The sequence below is a fragment of the Hipposideros armiger genome, unplaced genomic scaffold (assembly GCF_001890085.2).
Source record: "Hipposideros armiger isolate ML-2016 unplaced genomic scaffold, ASM189008v1 scaffold_1150, whole genome shotgun sequence".
Taxonomy (NCBI): domain Eukaryota; kingdom Metazoa; phylum Chordata; class Mammalia; order Chiroptera; family Hipposideridae; genus Hipposideros; species Hipposideros armiger.
The window spans coordinates 217,353-240,040 of record NW_017732500.1 but is presented as its reverse complement, the minus strand read 5'-3'; the positions used below and the strand labels follow the sequence as shown (position 1 = coordinate 240,040).

The 22,688-nt window shown below is 32.6% G+C and overlaps 1 protein-coding gene across 1 annotated transcript in view; it reads right to left on the bottom strand.

Moving 5' to 3' along the window:
- Positions 1 to 3,777: 3,777 nt before the first annotated feature.
- LOC109376551 (low-density lipoprotein receptor-related protein 1B-like) overlaps positions 3,778 to 22,688 on the bottom strand; it is a gene marked incomplete at its 5' end in the record, with an annotated part of 229,966 nt that continues 211,055 nt past the window's right edge. The window contains 5 exons of the mRNA XM_019632528.1: positions 3,778 to 5,575; positions 6,972 to 7,070; positions 10,064 to 10,208; positions 11,165 to 11,255; positions 19,117 to 19,193. Coding sequence (XP_019488073.1) covers positions 5,435 to 5,575; positions 6,972 to 7,070; positions 10,064 to 10,208; positions 11,165 to 11,255; positions 19,117 to 19,193 — 553 coding nt within the window. The remainder of the gene's footprint in view (positions 5,576 to 6,971; positions 7,071 to 10,063; positions 10,209 to 11,164; positions 11,256 to 19,116; positions 19,194 to 22,688) is intronic.

Genomic DNA, 22,688 nt, shown 5'->3' with positions numbered 1-22,688 from the left:
GGCTCAAACACATATTATTGGCTTGCCAACCCTCTACAGCATAAATAATCTGGAAAATAAGTTTCATCAGGAGACTTATAATTTATGTATTAAAACTGCAGAAGAAACTACAGCTGAAAAATTATCTTGGAGTGAACAAATGACTAAAGTATCAGGATTGCATTGCTTAAGTTTACTGATATCTTACAAACCCCATGCTAAAGAAGCAGACTGTCAGAAAGAATGAACACATTTTAAGCATAGAATTGATCAAATAGGCTATCTTTAATACTATTTTTTAAAAAAATTTTGATCACTTTGGATACAAACAAATGCTGGGATTCATTGGATACTATCTATTTTTTCAGAATAAATTGCAGTCACTTAAGTATTATATCTACTAGAGAAAAGTTAAACCAGAGAACTCTTTCATTTATTTCTCTTTTTTTAGACTAGCATGAAATGAAGTAACATATTCCTGGGTCTTTGGATATGATGACATCAAAACTAAATGTTTTTCTGAATAAAACTGTTTACATATATTTTTAATTATTTTTATCTTTTTCTGGATGCATTAATTTTCTGGATATGTTAACAATAGATTTGGTAGCAGAATTGAAAAGTGAACTATTTTTTTCTCTTTTTGTTGTTTTTCCCATATTCAAAATGTATGGAAAAAAATATTTTTGTGTGTGTTATATTACCCAGTTGTCATCTTCACAAAGAAGTGCTCAAGCCTCTTTTTTTCATACAAGTTACAACCCAAGGCTTCCTATTTAAATATTGACTCTAATCTACATTACATTTAAATATTCCACCTAATGTTGAGAAAGTCTTCATGAAATAAACTGACAATAACTAGAATGGAGCATAAAGTGATGAAAACTGCGTTCATAAAGTGGCTAGTGTCATAGTGTGGAATTAACCCCTGGTCATTCTCAAAAGGTGAAAACATTCACAGACTTTACAAAGGAAGTTTTTATCAAAGTGAGGAAAAGAGAAAATGCCCATGGCAGTGTCCAAAGATGATGGCTGCCTCGGGTAGTAAAGAGAGAAACACTGGTGGGGGCAGGGGCTGGCCATTGTAGAACCCAGAGTCTGAGAATGGACAGCTGCAGAGGCAGAGGGTAAGACAGAAACACTGGCAAACTCCTTTGCCAGGGCAGAGCCTGATAGGCAGCTGCCCCTAACTTCAGGTTAGCTTTTTCTTATATAGGAAAGGGGGAGTCAGTTAGGCAGGTTTAGGGGCTGACATCCTTCCTGGAGTCTAGACTGTTTGAAGACGATGCTATCTCAGGACTCCGGACTTGTACTCAGCCATTGAGGCCTAAGACTTTAATGCATTACCAGTAATACTACAAGGGAGTTGTAAATTGGATTCCAGTGTCTGGGTGCCTGAGGATTAAGAAATTGCTCTTTCCCAGGTTAGGATGTTGTTAATTAACAAGATACGGGTAACCTTGAGAAACGGAACAAGCAGAGTTCTTCAGTTAATCAGTGAGGGGAAAAGAAACAAGAAAACACGTGAATATCAGGATGGATCGAACTGCAAACAAACTAAGTCTAATTACAGGTCACTAGATAGCAAGCTATGTGGAGAGTTAAACTGCAAACTAGCTAAGTCTGACTGTATTACTAATTCCCTGAATTTCACCCTTACAGCTAGCTATGTTTTTTCTCAACACTGTGGAATACTTATTCTTTTACACTTTAATCTTTTAAGTAAAACTACATGAAAAAGTTGAATCTGTAAATAGTAATCGTAGTTTTAGAGAGAAGTAAGATTTCACATCTAGAGTATTGGTGTGAAGATATAGAGATGAGAGAGGATAAAGGAAAATTAGCAATATATATTTTTTCTATTTCTTTCATTACAAATACCAATATTCCCTGTTCTGGATTTGCAAATTTTGTGCAATTAGCATACTATACTAGTTCATTTATAATAGCCATAAGATACATTGAGTGTTGAACTTCTTATCTGAGTCTTTATGAAACTGGAAAGTAACATTTCTACAAGAAAGGTGTCAGCTTAAATCTCAACCTCAAGAACAAACAAAACAAGCATATAATCTAGCACAAATAAAAAGTAAAACAGGATCACCGATAACATCAAAATGTCCACAAATAAAATACAATTACATAAATGAAAATGGCCCAATTTGTGCAAAACTGTACCAGTTTCTAAATGAAAGGTTTTCCCTCAGTAATGACTTTTGTTTTTACTACATAGGTACTTTACTAATACAAAATTTCTAAAACTATAACTAAGGCATCATCAACATTAAAGAATTAAAAGAAAAATTTGAGAAGGCCACAATTTTGTTTTGGGGGAGGGGCTTTTTTTTGGTCTCAGCTTTTCCAGCTAACTGTCATTTAATAGTGGACAGAACACAGCAGATCAGCAGTTCATTACAAGAGCAAACTTCTCCAGAAGACATTTGTCAATGTCTGTAGGTGGTTTTAGATGTTGCAGTGCTCGGTGGTGCTAGTAGTAACTAACGGACAGAGTTCAGGGATCCCACTAAGTACTACCCTGTAAAGAACATCAACAATTTACCTGGCCCCCAAGTACCAAGAGGTTGAAAAGCCCTGCTTTGGATAACAAGGCATTTGGGTAAGGAGAAGAGTTTACCTGGAAATTTCCATTTTTAGAAAATATGTCCATCAAAGTTGAAAGGAGTATTTTAGGAAATATTTTGATTGCGGCATTTATAAAAGATGGTCACTGTGGAGAATTATACACCTGAATTTCTAGCATGTACAAGAAAAGTGAAATTGAAATAGAAGGAGCTAGAATAACAGAGATAGAGTAAATTAAGTTTGACTCCTTGAAAAAATGTCTTTGTCTTGTGAAGATTAAATGCAGGGTAACTGCGAACAGAAAGACTATGGACTTGTATGTGGACTTGTGTGAACCAGTAGGAGCTGATGAAGCGTAATGTGGATATAAGGACCATGAAAATATAGATATGGCCTAAGGAGTGAAAAGCACATCCTGAGCTCTCTTGACTATGACTTTAACCAGTTCCCCAGTGAGAATACAGGACACTGATGCTAGATCCTGTCTAGTAGTTGGCTTGTTGTATGTTACATATAATTTGCTAGATATTTACACTAAGGCTAGTTGGTATCAAGAGCATTCCAATATATGGGCTCTGTTTCTTTCAAATAATAATTTCAGTTATAGCCGTAAAGCTCTGAAAGAAAAAGGCTACTTCAGATAATGTACCTCAAGGATAGATCCAGTAAATCAGACCCTGCTCCACTTGCATCCCCATTCTGACACTCCAAGTAGATATACTGAACACCATTCCACTTACAAAGTATGTCTAAACAACATCTAATGGAATCTGACTTTTCAATAACGTGCACTTTTGAGAATGGGAAGGGGCAGCGGTCTTCAGCTTATTTCAACTCAGTTGTCATAGACCGTGTCTATAACCTATCTTTTCATTGCATCATGGAGTCTATGATGAGCATCATAAGACAGGGGGAAAAGGAAAAAAAAGTTGTAAGGGACATGTTTCTGCTTAAAGTGGGGAGAAAATGCTTTCTCTTTTGTACTTTTAAAAATGATGCAGTGAAATCCAGCCTACCCCAGAGACCATGTGCTAAGGAAATAAAAATTATGTCTCATGTTTACTAAAATCGTTGTCTAGGAATATTAAACTCCATAAAGATAGGGTTTTTCTTATTTTTAAAAACTACCCAACACAAGCACTTAAATATGTAGAATTTCATTTAAATAAGTCAGTCAACAATTTTTTATAAAGTATTTAACACTTCATTGTAGAAACATAGGCAAAATGACTATTATAACCAAAATGAAAAATACTGTTCAATTTAAAAAATGTACTTAAACAAGAACCTGAAAAAGTTTATGATATGCATAACATTGTTCAAGCAAAATTGCACTAGTATTACATAAATCAATAGTTTATAAAGGCCTCAATATGGCAAAGTTTAGAAATAGGTAGTATGCATGCACATAGTACAACAAAAAGTCTCTTTATAAAACAGCAGTTTTTTTAATGCTTGTACAAAGGGATAAAGAGCAACCACAAACATATTTCATCTGTTAGGTTAATACATTATGACAGCTAAAAGTCAGTCATGTCTATCAGAGGAACAAAAAGCCCTCCATACCTTGTGAATAAATCTTTTGTGCCTTTAAAGATATTTGTATAAAAATGCTATCCTTTTTTTTATACAACTTAAATAAATCGTACTTGGTTCAATCAAAAATTGAAAACAAACAAATGAATGGGGTCCATGTGTTTTGCTTAATGAAAAAGAAACCCGAGTACCAGAGTAACTGGTCAGCATTTATACTCTCCACCTTTGATTATGGGCATAGAGTTATTTCTATAACTTGGGAAGTCCTTTCCAAATGTACTTTGGAAAGGGCAAATAATGGATTAGTCATATTGTATGTTGAAAATATTTACCAATTCCTCTTTATCAGAATGACTGGTTTGCCTCTTCCTTTTGACCTAGCAAAGAGAATGCATTCACCTAATCCAAATTCTGTCGTCAATTTGTGTGCTTATATATTATCCTTTAGTGTTCTGTGGGGTAAGGGGTTGGATTAATTTTTCACAAAATGCACATGACTGGGAAGAAATTCCTAAGACATGAGTACCCAATGCCCTGTTGTGCTCTAGGCTACCTATTTACCTCAGGGCTGAGGGAGAACAACAGGTCTTACCCCAAAGCAAGTGTGGTCTTCTCACTTTTGGTTATATTTTTGCTATGTGCTACCACTTAAATATAACTATTGTTTACAGGGTGCATATGTTTAGTATATCACATACCGTCTACTAAATTTTGGAAAATGTAGTCATGTGTTCATGCAAATTATTAATTTTATATATTTTAAAAAGATTTTCCTCAAAATTTGCATCTATTACTTGGCAATCTAAGGCTAATTTCAAAGCAGGTGATGCTGAACTTGTGAGGGCTATGTATTTTCAGCAGTCTGGATCAGTCTTCACGGGCACAGAGAAGAGAGTTGACCATTCAATCATTCTTCCATCAATTTCAACGGAAAAGAAAAAATGTCATTGTATTATAGCTTTCAGACCATAGAATGAAAAAGTGCAGAGATTTTCTTTGTTGATAAAGTAGAACCAAAAAAGTTCATATAAAATAGATTGCTCATATTCACACTACAAAGGAATATGTTGTTTTTAATTTTAACAAATTCAAAGGTGTCATATCAGCAGCATTGTTGTAAATTGTACTGTAGTGCAGTTCTTTTTCATAAAAATACCATACAAATGGTCAATCAATAGTCATCAGCAAAAAATAGAACCCAGATAACTCAGAAAACAATTAACCAGGGAAAAGATAAAGAAAGAGGTAATGCTGATGCCAAAACAAGTATAATACTGTTGGAACATACAAAATTAATCCTTATATTTTATACATTTATACAGCATATAAAAAGTATTTATGCCACGGTCTCTCTGATCCCAATTTCTATTTTCTTTGGAAGCAGTTCTTTCCTTTCATCAACACTTCCTAAGGAGTTTCGGCAGTTTTGCCCATCCATATATAATTTTGCATACACGGGGTTGGAGTAATTTGTTGGCTAAAGAAGAAATAATAAGAAAACACAATTTTATTATCAGTTTTGATCACATTAATTAGTTATTTTCTAGCATGTCTATCTTTTAATGTTAACAACAATTATATACAATACATTTAATTCACTAAATAATAATGATTTAAATGCAATTTAAATTCTGTTTACAGGCATTAGTTGACTTTAGCATGGTATTAGATAAAACCATAATTGTATGTTTTTCAGATAACTTGTGAACCTAACGGGAGCTTTGACATAATATTAAACTCCCAAAGGAATCTTCTTGAAAACTATATTCAGAGACTTTATTTAAAAGCCTAAACATTAAACCAAATTGTCTTATTCCAGTCTATGTGTTTTTCCTTATTGCTATTGCAGTGACAGGAAAGATGTGTTTACAGAAAGTCATCTAATTGCTTGGTGCTTATAATTTTTCAATATGAAGTTAAAAGCAAGAAAACAAAAAAAAAGAGAAGTAAAATACATTGGTGGAATAGACTTTAAAATAAAGATAATATTTTTGCTTCAAACAACCTATACATACTCATCACTGGAAACACTTTTGGACTCCTCCATAGCATTGTGAAGTTCACAATTAAGTTGCATAGATATTTAGAGCATTTTGAAGTAGAATCGAAACATGGAAAAATGATCTTTCAGTTGAAGAATGTATATAAATGTTCATTAATTTACAAACTGCAACTTACCCCATTAAATTATTGCCTAGTGTTTGTTTAGTTTTATCTCTCCAAAAGCAACATTAAATTTTAGTTACAAAAAAGAAACATTATAATCTTTGAGCCATGCAAATGAGACACACATGATAAAAAAATGGGAATGAAAAACAGTTGATGGGAGACTTGATACTCTTATTTTATCCCTCATCTAACATGAATCATGTAACTTTACATAGAAACTACTTAATTAAAAAAAATTAAGAATGGTTTCATTAGACCATTTCTCATTTCTCAATACGATGCCTCATTTTGTAGTATATTTTTATTTAACTAGACATCAAATTATATATTAAAAAAGTATTTTATATGAAATAAATAAAAGCAAACAAATTTAAGTTTAAATTATTCAGTTCAAATTTCTTGCTAGAGATTTATTTTCTAAGAATAGCAAATAGCCATGTTTATTGTTAAAGCTATAACATCTTCAGATTCAGCAGAAGAAATATTTCGACTTAATAACCTGCTAAAACGATAACATGTGTTATATGTAATCTTGCATAGGCAGGACACGTAACATAAGCCACCAATTTTAATGCTGTTTTCAAATCTCTTGTTAATTAAAAACTCAATTACGGGCAAGCTCCTATCTAAATCTAGTAATCATCTTTGATTGTGAGGGGTTCTGTGATGGAATGGATATGAAATAATGAATTTTCTTCTCTCACCCCAGCAGTTAGTGGTCCTTTCAAATCAGAGTTTAGGTAGATGGGCGGCGCTGTATGTGGAAGCTTGAAAGCACTGGACCCGCCCCCTATATACCTGGCCTGTATGTAAACAAAGAATTTTAGTTGCTAATCTAATATCATGGAACTCTTTCATTGATATACACTCATGTTAAGTCATAAAAATAACATTAAAGTACTCTTTAGCCTGGTGCATGAACAGTGTGCTCATGGTCATTTTAATAACTTAAGAACTATTGACATTTAATCTGTGCTTCATAGGTTGACATATCCAGGTTAACTTTATCCTCCTAATGAAATCATACCTTTGCCAGAGCACTGTAAAAAATACCCCAGCCTCTCCCACTTAAGGTTTTGTCTTGGAACATTTCTGACAGTAGCCCATTCTGGACACTCAAATATCTGGCTGCTTCTAATTAAAGATTCATTGCCACTCTATGCTTTTAGGGAAAAATCATTCTCAATTTAATATATCATAAAAACATCTGTATTTTTGGACATCTGACTCTCTAGTCTAAAACAGATTAATTAGCAATTAAATTGGCCCACTAAGTTTCCACACAATTGTATTTGTTTAAAAGTTTCTTGGGTTCCAAGGGCACAATTAGCCAGTCGAGTATACTCTTATTCATAATAGAGTATTTATTGGTGGCCTAAAAATACAAACAAACAAACAAAAAAACTAGATGAAAAGTTCAAGAATATAAAATTATTAATACATACATACATATATATATATATATATATATATATATATATATATATATATATATATATATTTAAAACATTTTAACTATCAACTCAACAATGAATGATCACAAAGTTTGGGACAAAGGTCTGGGATCTCAGAAAAAGTTTTTAAACATAAAATTTGGTCACTATCGCCTTTTTACTTTCCCCCCACAAAGTTCTCATTTAGAAGATATTAAAACCAATCTAAGTAAGGACTGAGATGAACTTGGAGATAATACTAATTCCCTCTTTTGAACTCTTCAAACTGTTCTGTGATTGTCTCCCTAGACAAATCTTTTAAAATTAACTTTATTAACTATTTCATTTCTTTTGATTATAAGGTACCATTAAAGTAGGAATTGTATCATTTTGAAAACAATAAAAATGACTGTTTTACAAAAATCTTCTTTATGTGTAACGCAATTCATATATATTTGGTCACATCATGAATACATCAAACAAACCATTGAAACGCAATGAACACTCTATGAAAAACATTTCAATCTTAAGGTCGCTTCGGTGTGAGCTCCTGCTTTTCAAATTTTTTACACCTATTAGGAATAGCTGTGTTTTCTGCACTTATTTCTTAGGCAACAATTCATATTTACATTTCAAACATTAGAAACCAGCTAGAATCAGCCATTTAAAGCACATTTAATGTAATTTTGGTTAATCAGTCAGCAAATTGGTAAATAAATATTTATTTAGTGTTATGTGCTAAGTACTTTAAAAATATATTTGAGAGGCACTGAAGCATATTTTTATCTTCCTAGAGCAAATGTGGAATTTTTTTTAAATGAAGTAAAAAAGCTATTCTCTTTAAGTGTCCAAAATTGGCTTAATTCCATCACTAGAAATTAAAATGAAGGGGAAAATGAGAACTCTCCTCTTTATGAGAGTGTGCTTTAGTATGTCCCGATCAGATCATATTATACTTACAGACACTGTATTTTTATTCCTAAGAAAAATTCAAAGAATATATTATTTAAGATGTCTTTCTCCTCCATAGATAAATTATCAAATAACAATGTGTACAGTATATATAGTCTTTCAGTTACAAGTAGAAAAAGTAAAGCTTAGATTACAAAGATTTATTTCATGAACAATTTCAAGTGTAGGAGTTAGTAACTGAACTAATAATGAATAGTAATTATCTAATTAGGAAAAAAAATCACTATAATATCTCTTGATAAAATTTATCCATGCAATAATGATTGATTTCTTTTCATAGAAATGAATACCTGATCATCAATTTCAGGCTTAGACAATTTGACTATGGGCTCATAACGAGATTAAATGTATGGGACTGGATTCAACTTCTTTGGGAACAGCTGTTACTATGAGTGCAAAATCATTTGAATGTAGATTAGTCACTGTGATTAACTTATAATATAAAGATGTATTTTGGACAAAGTACTTTTGATATATTAGAAAATAAATATTCAATAAATTAATGAATAAGCTAAGAAAAATCATTCCATCAAAGCAAATTGATACTCTAAATTCATAGCAAAATATCTTATAATTATCATGCACAATATTTAGATAGTATAGTGAAGTGAATCTTTTCAAGTTTATCTAGATAATTGTATCATTTATCTAACTCTCTTAAGAGGAGTCAATCTGAGCACTCAGTAATGAGAACTTAAAAAAACCCCAAAAAACATTAAGGGCCAGTGGAGTGGCTCAATTGGTTAAGAGCTCGCTCAAGAGTTTGAGCTCTGAGCAACAGCAGTTTGAGTCCTGGCCTGAGCTGAACTGCCGCTAAACTGCCAATGCGTGGCAGGATGGCACAGTCAAAAACAAACAAAAAAAACCAACAGATTTTTATAGTACATGTATGAATCACATGTCTTAAATCAATAGGAAAGTTATGATAGCACATAGAAAAATATTTTTTAAAAGTGATTTTATTACAAACAAATCCTTCAATGAAATACTTTGAAAACAAATTACTTATTTTTACAATGAAGTATAGTACTTTTTATTATTAAAAAATTTTTCAGACAGTATTTTTATACTAGGCTGTATATTTAGATATGCCGGTGTCTCAACACATTTGAATAAGATATTATTTTAAGTAATCTATATATGCTTATAAATTAAGTGAATAAATAAATATGTGTTTTCCAAAACATGTTATATTAACTTCATGCTTCAGGTGAATACAGTCCAAAATTTTATTTCTTTTTCAGAAGAGACAATAATTTTCAGTGAACCCTAAAGTTCTTTGCTATAACTTCAGATAAAAGAAATGCTGATGAAATTCAGAACCATATTGCAGAAATGTAACTCAAGAATGTCAGTGCTCACTGTCCCTTATTGTAAAACATATTAATTACCTTTGTTGGGTCTATCATAAAACCAGGATCTAAAAGACCTCCATCGTTGTGGTCATGATCCACCTCATACATATTATAAGATGGATTGCCAATTTCTACATTTATTCCTCCATTGATAATAGGTTGTCTTCGAATAGTTTTTGTCCTAGAATATGTGAACATTAATATAAATGCGAATTGTTTAAATACCACAATCATGGTGTATGAAACTATCCTATTTGTAGATTTATTGACTTATTTTACTATAACTAATGGTAAGTTCATAAATAAAATTCATTTAAAATAAATGACATTTATCAAGTCACAGAAGAACAAAAATGTCTTAATGTGATGTTAATTTTCAAAATTATTTAGATTTAACAATAAAAAATGCTCTTGAAACATATTCCTCCTAAATATCTAATACCACATTACTTGAAACTGAATAGCCACTAATCAATTATCTTTATACAGTCTACTTTTCCCCTTTCTTTTTGTAAACAATCCCTAAAAAATAGTGATAAGGAAACTTTGAAATAGACTTTTCCAAGGCCTAAGTCACATAGCTAAAATCCTCTTTTTGCATAATTCAAACACTGACTTACAGATTCTTGGTTCTGGATAATACCCCACAGACAACCCAATTCTTTTGGCTCTTTATTACTCCATATTCATATAAATTGAAATAATGACACTACTAGTAATATATAACATAAACAAATGCACAATTGTGAATGAAATGCACAATTTCGGCTATGTAATACATATTCAGTATGATTGTATTGCCATTACTAATCTTACACATTAATAAAATAAGATCCTTTTCAGATGTTCTTGCTTGCGGTTTCCAGTAAAAAGTATCACAAATGTAAAATTCTACTAAAATTTTAATTAATTTGTCTCCTTGTTAGTTTTTTTAGAATATAGAAATGGAGCCATTCCATCACCACGACACGGGGAAGAGTTGTCTGAATTATAATCACTCTAAATGAAATAGAGGGATAAAATGCTTTGAGAAACATAGGATTTTAGATAAAATGTTTTAATTCATTTTGAAAAATCACTATGTTTCTGTAACTCTGTGTGTAATTTATTTACTTAGTCTAGAACATTGCCTCTTACCTTCTTTTTCTTTTACAAAGCACTAAACCAATTACTAAGGTGGTTATCAAAGTCACCAAGAGAACCAGAGGCACAATGATGGCGATGCTTCCTGAAAAAGAAATGAATGAATAGATGAATGCATCAAGTGCAGAAAAGGTTGCTATAACTAAACACTTTCACACCAAATCACTTGACCATTGATGTAATAAAAGTAAAACTCAGGCCAAAAGTCTATATTCCTAGTTCATAAGTCCATTACAGAAATTTCACTCTCCTATTAAATTCTTCATGGGCTAGAAACATTTCTTTAGATATCTTTCACATATATGTTGCAATGAAATATTCTGAGGTTAGAAATGCTGACTTCTTTGCCAATTTGTCTGAATCTCACCACACATTTACTTGCAATGATGTAAGTACATGCTGGTAACTCCCTTGTAAATCAACCATGATTAAACACACATTTACACAATTTCACTGGCCACATTCCCACCCTTAGTTTGTTCCTTTAGCTATAAAATACTCTCTGGCCAGAAGTACATGTGGCAAGTTAGATGGAAGCCTGTCAAAACAAAAGGGACATCAGCGTTAAATTTGTATGGACATAAGCCTAAATACATTTCACAGCTTACTAGAAGTAAGACCTTAGATAGGTTATTTAAAATTTGAGTCATGACACCTGAATATTATTTAGCCATTGACATATTAAAAAGTAGTTTTCAATATGATATTAAATAAAGGAATTTTTAAAACAATAAAAAATCATTTTTTTAAAAATTGAGGCTCATGGTTTTCACCAACGAAACAGAGACGAGAAGACCTATATGGGGCTGTTAGCTTGATTTAAAAAAATGACAGGGGGTGAGGGAGCAATATGGATTTTCTTTCTCAAGGTCCAGTTTTAAAATAGTGTCAGAAAAACATACCTGTGGGGTTTGGCTTATGTTAAAAATGACCATTTTTTTCCCTTTTTAAAATGTACTGATAAGAGTAATCTTAGGCTGTATCACATGTCTTCAAAACAGAATAAAAGATCTATGGACTAGACCTTTAGAAGTGGTCAGAGAAACTGATTATTAGCTTTCAAGCATCTGAACATAAGGAGAAATGAAATGGAGGAGAATCTGTGCCCTCCATTTCTAGGTTGGCAATAAGAGCAATCAACTTTTTTTCCCCAAAGAAGGAGATAACACCTGCTGATAATGTGATCCACAGGAAGATGTACCTAGGGTCATATGTCACTTATGCAGGAACAAACTGAATGCCAAGTGTTGCCTGATAACAGGCGAGTGTTAAGTAGCTCTGTCAAGTACCTAATGTTAACTTTTTCTTTATTTTTTTCTTTATTTATTGCTTGCTTGCTCTTCTTCTTCTTTTTTTTTACAAAACAATATAATAGTTATACATTTCACCCCCCACAAAGTGATAACACCCCCCTCCCCCCAATCTATTGCCCCTCTGATGTCATATGTATCTATTACACTTCCATTGACTCTATTCCCTATACTATACTCCATATCCTGTGGCTATATATATAAATGTTACCTTTTTCAACACACAAATATCTAATGCCCATGAGACAAAGGCTTTCTTTATTTGAAATAAGCATCCAGTTGATTCAGTCAAGTCAGCTTAATCACTGGTTAAACTAAGAAACAAAGCAACCCCAAAACTAATTGAAATTTATTGTGAGGATCTTGAATGCTTTGGGAATGAAACATTAAGAATTATTAAATATTTGAATTTTCCTCTGCAAATACTTGTGCATGTAAAAACACACATGTGGTAGAAATGAATGGTAATATTAAGCACAATAAGCAGTGGCTTAGGTTCTTTAAAATAGAAATAAAAGTCAGTTTTAAAAGCTCTAGCCAGAAATGACCTGTGTGAGATATTCCATAGTGGAGATTACTTACCAAAATACCAAAAATTCTTTATTAAGAAAATGTCATGTATAAGATAATCTGTCAGTATAAAACGTAAAGATAACTTGCTTAAAATAACCAAATAAACATCTTTTCCATGCAAAATAAAATATGGCTTGCCTTCTTTAGTCAGTTTCCAAAATTAAAAACTCGTTTTAATTTTTCATGTTGCTATCATACCAGGACCATACAACTTAGTGAGTTTGATATTATATATAAACATAGTTTTAAGAAAGTAAACTTTATACGAATGTGTAATTTATTAGTAATTAATGACAGTAGAGAATCTGGTACCTTGGATAATAATGAATATTTGTTTACAAATTTTAAATACCAGTTAACAGCTTGTTTCTTCATAAAGTATGACTTTAACTGATTGAGCAAGGCTTTATAAATATCCTCACTTCATTATCATTTTTTTCTGCTAATATTTGTGACAAATTGGTAGGTATAAAATACGTACCAATATTGGTTTTAAAGTATAAAACGTTACTTTCCTCTCAATGCAACTGTATATTACTTAGAAAATTAGATTTCATTTGTTCTACGTAGTATCTTTTACTCTGTGAGGTAGAAGTGCTGTCAATAACACATGCTAGAAAACAAAGAATGTCCTTTTTCTTCTTTCTTCCATCACAGATGGCAGTTCCAATCCTTTAGATTACAGTACTTTGTTAAAGAGCCTAGATTTCTAATATGTTTATATAACCAATCAAGGTAACTGCAATAGTGTTTAAAGTTGCCATTAATAATGCAGAGTAGCAATTTGGCAAGTTATAAAAAATTTGTAAAACAGTTTATATCAGTGGAAATCATTGGCAACCACATACATACTTTTAGAATCTTAAGATAGGTATTTATCAAAATAGGTATATTTTTCTAAGTAGAATATATAGCAGTGAATATAATATTGCAACATATAATGGTCATATTGCAGGTGGTTTTTTAGCAGTACATTATTGGTGGGTTGTTTTAAAATTATTTTTAAAAGTACAGTCTGTACTTATTAAGGGTTGAGAGGAAATTGCAACAACCTTCTCATATAAAATAGAGCAAGTCTTTCCTTGCAACATTGTTCTGAAGCCTCATTATGCAACATGTTTTCATTAGAGAAAAGAACTGTATTATGAAATTGTTATGTTCTAGAGACCACTTCCATGAGAGGCAGCATAGTCTAACAGTTGAGATTATAATCTCTGGAGCCAGGCTACCTCTGTTCAAACCTTGAATTACTGGCAACATATCCTTAGGCAAATTATTTACCTTTTTCTCAGTTTAGACATCTATACTGAGTGTCATCATTAATATCTTCCTCATAGTAATATAAATAGGATTATCTTAATTCATAGAAAGTGATACATATATATTAATTCAAAATATATATTGCCATAGGATTCTGTGCATACTGCTGTTCTGCACTTTTTCACAATATATTGTAAAAATCAGTTTATTTGTAATTTGAGGGCATAAAGTGTTTATCTCTCTGTTTTGCAGATAGCGCAGTGCCTAAGATATCATACAGACTAGACATTCAATTCTTATTTAGCAAATATACTTTAAATGTTGCTAGTCTCAGACATTCAACATGCACTCTGCTTTGCAATGGGGATACCAATGTCCCTCCTGTCATGTTGTTTGATGTATATCAGAAAATGACAAGGAAATGGGTTTATTTAACATGGTGTGATAAGCCCTAGCCTAGGGGAAGTATACATTACTCTGAAAATATAAAGGAGGAGACTCCAACTAGATCTGGGATAGAAGAGGACCGGATGTCTCTGAGGCCAGAGGGATGAGCCCTCTTTAGTCCTATGAGAAAGAATTCAGGTCAAGTAGGAGGAGGAGATATTTAATTACTCTAGGAAGAGAAACGTGAAGACTTGGAGGAGGAATGATTAAGGAACAACAGCCTGGCAGAAGAACAGAATGGAGAGTGGTGGAAGGAGTGATGGCTGTAGCAGACAGCCAAGGTGATGTTCTGGGGGGCTGTGTAAGCCATGTAAATGAGCTGGGCATTTGTACTATTTAAAAAAAATGGTGAGGTTGAAGAAAATTTAGGAGGTAATATCTACTGGATATATTGTTTGACTTGACTTGAGAGAGAGGGAGCATTGAGAGCAATACGTGAGTGTTGTTTGGGTAACCAGGTAGACTTTTCAGTCATCCACATACACAGGAAGGCAGAACAAGGTGCATGAAATTGGCTGGTTGAGTAGCAGAAGGTGATGGGATATGTTGAGCCTGAGATTCCTGTGGAATACACATATAGGCATAGATACAAATATAGATGTAGATTCAGATATACATATACATACACATATATATGCAGCAATTGTTCAGTGGGATATTTGTCTCATACTCAGGAAAGAAGCCAGGATTGAGAACAGTAATTTAGGGGTAATTAACATAAAGTTGATAACAGAGGCAAAGGAATTACTGATTGCCAAGGAAGGGTGTATGTAGTGGTAACCTGAGAGTGAGAGAACCAGAAAGGGGAGAAAAAAAGCATCTCACAAAGAAGACATTATTGCTTCAAGAGAGGTAAGAAGGAAACCGGAACAGTTCAGTATCATGGAGGTCAAAGGAAGAGAACCTTTTGTTTACTTGCTGAATTTATAGCAGAAAATTATAAGTTATACCATTACAACTGATCTCTTTTGTCATGTTGCTATATATTCTCTTAAGCTTATGTTTACATGAAGAAAATATCGTGTTCCAACTTAGTAAAAGTGATCTGGCTTCTCATGACCTTTAAGAGGCTATCTATCATCTTGGTCCTGTATATTCACTCTCACTTTGTACCACACTACCTCATGTCCCCTGATGCTAGCACATTGGTCTTCTTTCATACCATTCTAGGGCTTTTGTACCTGTGGTTCCATGTTTGAAACACCCTGATCCTCTCCACTTCTTTTTAATCCTTCAAGTCTCAGCTTAAGTATCACCACCTCAGAGAAATAACTCCTGACCTCAGGTCTCTCTGCCATTGCCTATATTTGCCTCTTTTTGGCTTCCTTCACAGAGTCAATCAAAACTCACAATTATTTTATGAGTCACATGTTTGCTAACTTGTATGCTTCCTTGTTTAATGGCTATCTACCTTTTCAGAACCTCAGCTTCACGAAGAGTCTTACTCACTGACTTATCTCTGGGATCTTGTACAGTACTTGGCACTCAGTAGAGGCTTGATACATATTTGTTTTGGGATATTTAGGACAGGCATTATATTGCTGCATTTTTCAGTTATCTCTCTATATTTGCAAATTTATGATTTGTTGGTATCACATAATTACTGTTCCTATCTGTTTTAAAACATGATGGTATAAAAGAGATAGGAACAAAGTAGGAAAAGAGGAGAGACACAAATAACCCCTTAATAGATATCAGATCTGTTTTCATTACAGTAAAATACAACATCTCTATATTACTGCCACACAAATGCTGAGTACATTTTTATCCTCCTCAATTTTAAAACACATAACAGCATAACTCAAACACTGAGTGTCCACTCCCTTTAAAATTTATGTAAATTTAAAATAGGAGTATAGAATGAGGACTTTATCATCTTTAGTTTAAACCTCTTCAAAATAATTTCAGAAGAGTCAGACTAGCTTTTTCAAGTGGAACCCTTCTATGCAGGCAGTCATAGGATAATAGATCTGCTTAATTCTACAGGCTGAGTTATAGATACTTTAAACAGAAAGGGACAGAAAACATTGGTATGACTACTCAGCGATGATTATGAAAGCTGTGCATCATTTAGAATGGTAAATCTCTGTGCCAGTTGACAGTAGTTAGGCTGACAGAAGCACTATATTCTTGATTATTCCAAGGTCCAATGATTATGGAATGCTTCACAGTAAACAGAACTGCAGATCAGAAAACATATTCCTAAAGTATCCATCTTCCTTACTGGGCAAATGACTTCTGTCTAACTTCAGGGAACATTTAATAACCATTTAAAACCACTGGACTTCACGAGAGAACACAAATGACCCTCCTACCTTAGGAAGAATCAGTTTAACTATCCTTTCTCTTTCCAGAGTTCTTGGGGGAAGTTTCTCCAAGCACAAATGCCTGATGGTAAGTACCTTCTAATGAAGTCATTATTTGGTCAACTTTGCTCAAATCTGAGATAATATGACATTCATATAGCTAATAATCCTTTCAATGTGCATTGATACTTCCATTAAATTTAATTACTTTATTCAGGGAAGGAAAGACGAGCATCAGAGTCTTTGGAAAAGGGGTTATAACTACTTGCAACTCCTTATCTTACTTGATGCTCCCTGCTTTAGAACTGTTGCATGTAATTAGAGGCATTTCCTTATAAGGGAGCTTGTTGCCAATGAAAATAGTTGGAGATGTCAGCCTCCAGTCTGGCACACACCTCCTCTATACCATTTTCCAAATCCCAAACTTTCCCATTTGAACGATTTTATATAAAAAAATGAAAATTCAATTGACATTATACTATGTTTCCTTCTTGCTTTTCAGAGAGTTTTTAATCAAAATTTAAAACTGTTTTTGACTCTCTAAAAGGCTATGCATCTCATTTATCTTAGATAATTGAGAAGTTACCACATAAGAAATGCTAAAGTACCTTGTTTTTACAATTTTCAACTTATAAATTCAGTGTGTTCTACAGGTTGATAACTTAAAATGCATTTCTCATTAAACAATATTCTTAATAATGGTTGAGTTTTATGAGTATATCACAAATTCATATGTTAATTAGTATGCTTCAAATTTATTATTGGTAATATTAATATGAGCCCTAGATCCTGGGAAAAGAAAGGAGGAATTTTTTTTTCTTTTCTTCTTCTTTTGTAATAGCAAATTGGGCAAGGTATATTTTGCCACCTCTACTATTTTTTATGAACAAATTTTCCAAACCTTAGTTCCTTATTTCTACAATTATGTGCACATAGCTTTCTTAAAGCCTTCTCTTGGTCCTTTTCGAAGAACAACACACATTCTAGGGTAAAGCCAAAATGCTCCATGACCAAAGATGACTCACTTCATCTGTTCAAATTCAAATATTCATGCCTAGGCTATTTATTCTAGACCGATTTGCCAATTTTCAAAGATGCTTATGTTTATTAGCTCAAATTAATTTCTAAATGCTATGACTTTGGACAATGTTGCTTGAAGAATTTCAAGGAATGATATAAAAAACTATTTGGGGGCATGAGCAATAAACAAGACCAGCAAACCCTGGAAGCCTGTACCTAGGTTACCAAAATTTGTATGCTTGTATTTTTTACTTTGACTGTGTCTTTCCTCTTCCACAAACTCCATAGTGTAGTTTGTTTTGTGAGAACTTTCTCATCGGCAGTGAAGGGCTACAGTAAAATTGCTTAAGTAAGCATTCGTTAGTCAGGGAGGTTATTTTTTTCTCTTCAAGAATATATTTACCCACTTGGTGGATATTACAAATTTTACAAAAGTTCACCAGTGATGGCCAAATTAATAACAATATGCGTGAACTGAGAAAACTTATTTCAGGCTTCTATTTTGCAGATCTTCATAAAATCACTTTAAAGACAAAGAAGCAATAAATCAACTATGATGTTTATGAAGAATTGCTTATTAACATACTTCACTTTAAAACTAACCAATCAAGTCTGCTTTTCTACAACACATTGAAATACATTTTAAGAAAATACATTTTACTCTCATTAAAACGTGAAATTATTTTTCTTCCTTGAGTGTTCTCACTCCCATTGTGATATCTGCTGCCTTTGTAGCTGACGTACATACATTTCCTAAAAATAACTTATGCTAGGTTTGCAGATGTGCTAAGAAAACTGCCAAAGTTTGAGACTCACTGCCTAAAAGAAAATATAAATGCTGGATCCTGCACCAGCTGAGAGCTCAGAGCTTCATCTTTCAAAAAACACCAGGACGGCAGTAGATCTCTTGCAAAATTCCATGACGCAGATTTTCCCAGAGTCCATTCCCTCAACAATCACGTAAAAAAAAGAAAAGAAAAACACTTCTATACTATGTAGAACACCCAAGATATTAATCTGAGGAACTTACTTGTGCTGATATGATCAGACTTGCTGCTCTTTGGGGCTGGCCTCTCACACTGTGTGCCAGACCAGTTGGTGGAACATCTAGGAATATAAATAAATAAATAAATAAATAAATAAATAAATAAATAAATAAATAAAACGCACACAACACACACACACACACACACACACACACACACACATACACTAGTGACTAATAACCTACAAGTCTGCTAATGTAGTAACTTAAACCAAATGAAATGAAGGAGCCAGCCATCACAGATTAATGGATGTTAGGTAAAGATTTCCACTAATTTCCTATATATTGTCAGTATGCTGAAGGCAACTTCAATTGGACTTCACTTATTTAAATGCTTTTTAAAATTTAGTTTTATAGTCATTTTGCTCTCTTCTACGTTAAACTAAAAATTGCCACATTTTATAGAAAAATGGGAATCTTAAGAATTGGTAATTTGAGAAGTACTAAAAATTACAAGTAGCCATGATAATAATTAAGCTTGCCTGTCAAGCAAATCCTCCTTTATTAAGTTTCTGTAATTTAAAAGCAAAACAACAATACAAAAACTTTTTTTTTCTGGTTGTTTTAAGTCCAAAGTGGGGCTACCAACCAACCAGTAAATGGACATAATGTGTCATAATTCAAGCTGCAGGATGTTTATTCTCCTAATCAGAGTTAGGAAAATATAGTGTTTTCCCAGTTAAAATCATAATTCTATTACCATAGTATCAAGAAAATGTGCCCAAATTTTTATTAGGAAGAGTTGTCTTCCTCATATAGGCAACATTACACTATGATGAGAAGTCTAGCAAAGGATTCAAATAATAGCGCTGATTAAAATCCATTATTTAAACATTAATCACAACCATATAATTAGCTACTTGCATCAAATAAATGCTGGAATGGTTTAGCTATGTTTGAACAACGTCTGTGGGCTCACACAAGATGCCTCTGTGCATCTATCAGAGAAAATTCACAGAGCAACTATTTAACTGGCTTCAGTTCTTATTTAAAATGACTGTCAAATACCACCACATCAACAATAGTTGTACACAGCAAAAGAACACATTCCAGAACCATTCCAAGTAGTATATCTTTCTGGGCATGATGGCCAAACTAAAGAGCTGCAATTTCAAGGTCTTTGCCAATTCTGTCTTAGCCAATTCAGATAGCTGAACCTGTTTTCAGAACTAGGCTTCTATAATGCCATGTGAATTATTTGCAATATTCATGAAGACAGTATTGGCTGCTCGAATACATGAGCAACATCTCATGAAATTATCATTGCTGACAAACTCAAATCATGAATAAAAGCATATATTAACTTCAGCATAATTGACAATATTGACACTGTTCAAAAATATAGTTATTGATTAATAATAATATTATAAATCTATGAGTATGGAGCATGATTTAAATGAAAATTAATATTATTATATTATGATTCGGTCATCACATACATTATCCTAACATTATGTTCAGATTCTATTCTTTATAAAAAGCTTACATACATATTTTCTACACATCATTTATTACATACCATACTACAAATAAATCATTAAAGTAGATAAATAAATTTCAGGGCCAAGTCTGTGACTCTGTCCATATTACTGTAATGAGTTAATGAAATACGCACATTTTTCAAATAATTATAATAAAGCAAACAATCATTAAAATCATTGATCTTTTAGAAATCATTTCTTTTTTTCCTCAGTTGTGGTTTTTCAAATGAATGATCTAGAAAATTGTTCCAATTCTTCACAGTTTCTAATTCTTGACACAGTCCACAGACAATTCAAAATAAAATGTTTAGTAAGACTTTGCAAATGTGTTGCTAGAGTGAATTCTGATCACTGCAAAATTCTTGTTTTATGTAGCTTTACATTTGTCAATTCTTCCTAATTGACCACTAAGAATGTTTTACATGCTCCAATGAACAAAAGATGCTACTGGTTACTCTAGTAATTTTATTATATAGTTGATGTGTACAATTATTTTGTGGAATTATATTGAATAAAACACCAAAATTTGCTATTTACATTACCTTTTTTGATTAAAAATAAATAAATCAGGGTTCATGTTAAATGAGAGGAATGACCTGAGATGCATTTTGTTATGTTATTAAGGATGAAAATTTCTGGGGATCATCATTACACTGAGATGCTTGGAAGTCATAAAATGAAATTGCTCAGGAATTGGAGGGTTGAATGCCAATTGATCAGATTGTGTTTTGATACCAAAATCATGTCTTTTAAGTACTTTAGATATTTATGAAATATATGAATTTGGGACTTAAAAAGAGTAGAGAAAATTAAAAAAAAAAGATGAGGATAGTGTGATTCTTATTCCAAACTCTGGAATTATTGAAGCAGTACAATTGGTATTTGTTAACAGTATTGATTAATTTCCTATTTTATCCATAGCTTGGAACCCAGGATTTATAACAGATAAATCACCTGCCAGTGCATATATTCCCTTCTCTTTTAAATGGAGGCACATTGAAATTCCTAAAATTGAGGGAATATATTACTTATTACATACTGGAAATAATTCTCAAAGAGACTGTGCTGAAGAAGTAATTCATTTTAAGTTATACATCTTAATCAGCTGATGATCACCTTGCAATGATCCCCATACTCCTTATTAAATAATGTTTTATGGCCAAAGATAAAATAAGATATGTTCCACTGTTCTACATTTGTTCCAACTTAAAAGATACTCTCTTTTAAGATATTAAATCAAATAGAAATCATCATTCTTGTTGCCTACCTTACAAAATTACTACTTAAGGCATTTGCTGCTCCACAAGTTCTTCCAATGGTTGATTTAAGACTGAGCATTTTTATCATCTTTATAGAAATTCATAAATCTTCATATTCTGAGTAGACTACAATGATCAAAGCCATTAATAGCAGAGCATTCAAGAACTGGAATGTGTGCAGATCATTAAATTGTCTGTTCAAATCCCAACTGACTTATTTGCATAATCATGCTGACTATAATATCTCTGGCATCTGTCTCTTTTTCATTATTCCTCAAGCAAAATCCATAGTCCATGCCCTGGCCATCTTTAAACTGCACTGCTACAATCCACTGTTCCTGCTATTCATCCTTGGACACTTATTTTCAAGTTAGTCCTATATGGCCCTCTCAAGAAATTTTTTTTTCTTACCATCATAAACATCTGCATATCACTCTTTTAAAACTTATTCTACAGTTATTTCCCACTGCCCTTAATCTGAGGACAGTGAAAAATCAGCTTCTTCTTGTATGTTGATCACTATACCACTCTGAATTATTTAACCTTTTAAACACTTCAATGAATTTTAACTAAGTATTGTTGGATAATGGAAAGACAGACAGACAGATAGATAGATAGATAGATAGATAGATAGATAAGATAGATACATTTTTATTTTGTTAAACAATTGTTTATCATTCTTTCTTAACATCATCGTATGAAGACATTGCTCCTAGTAGTTTCTTTTTTTTTTTTTTAAGATTTTTATTGGGTAATTGGGGGGATGGGAACAGTGATGGGGAATTGGGGGAAGGGGAACAGACAAGTTGCTGTCGTT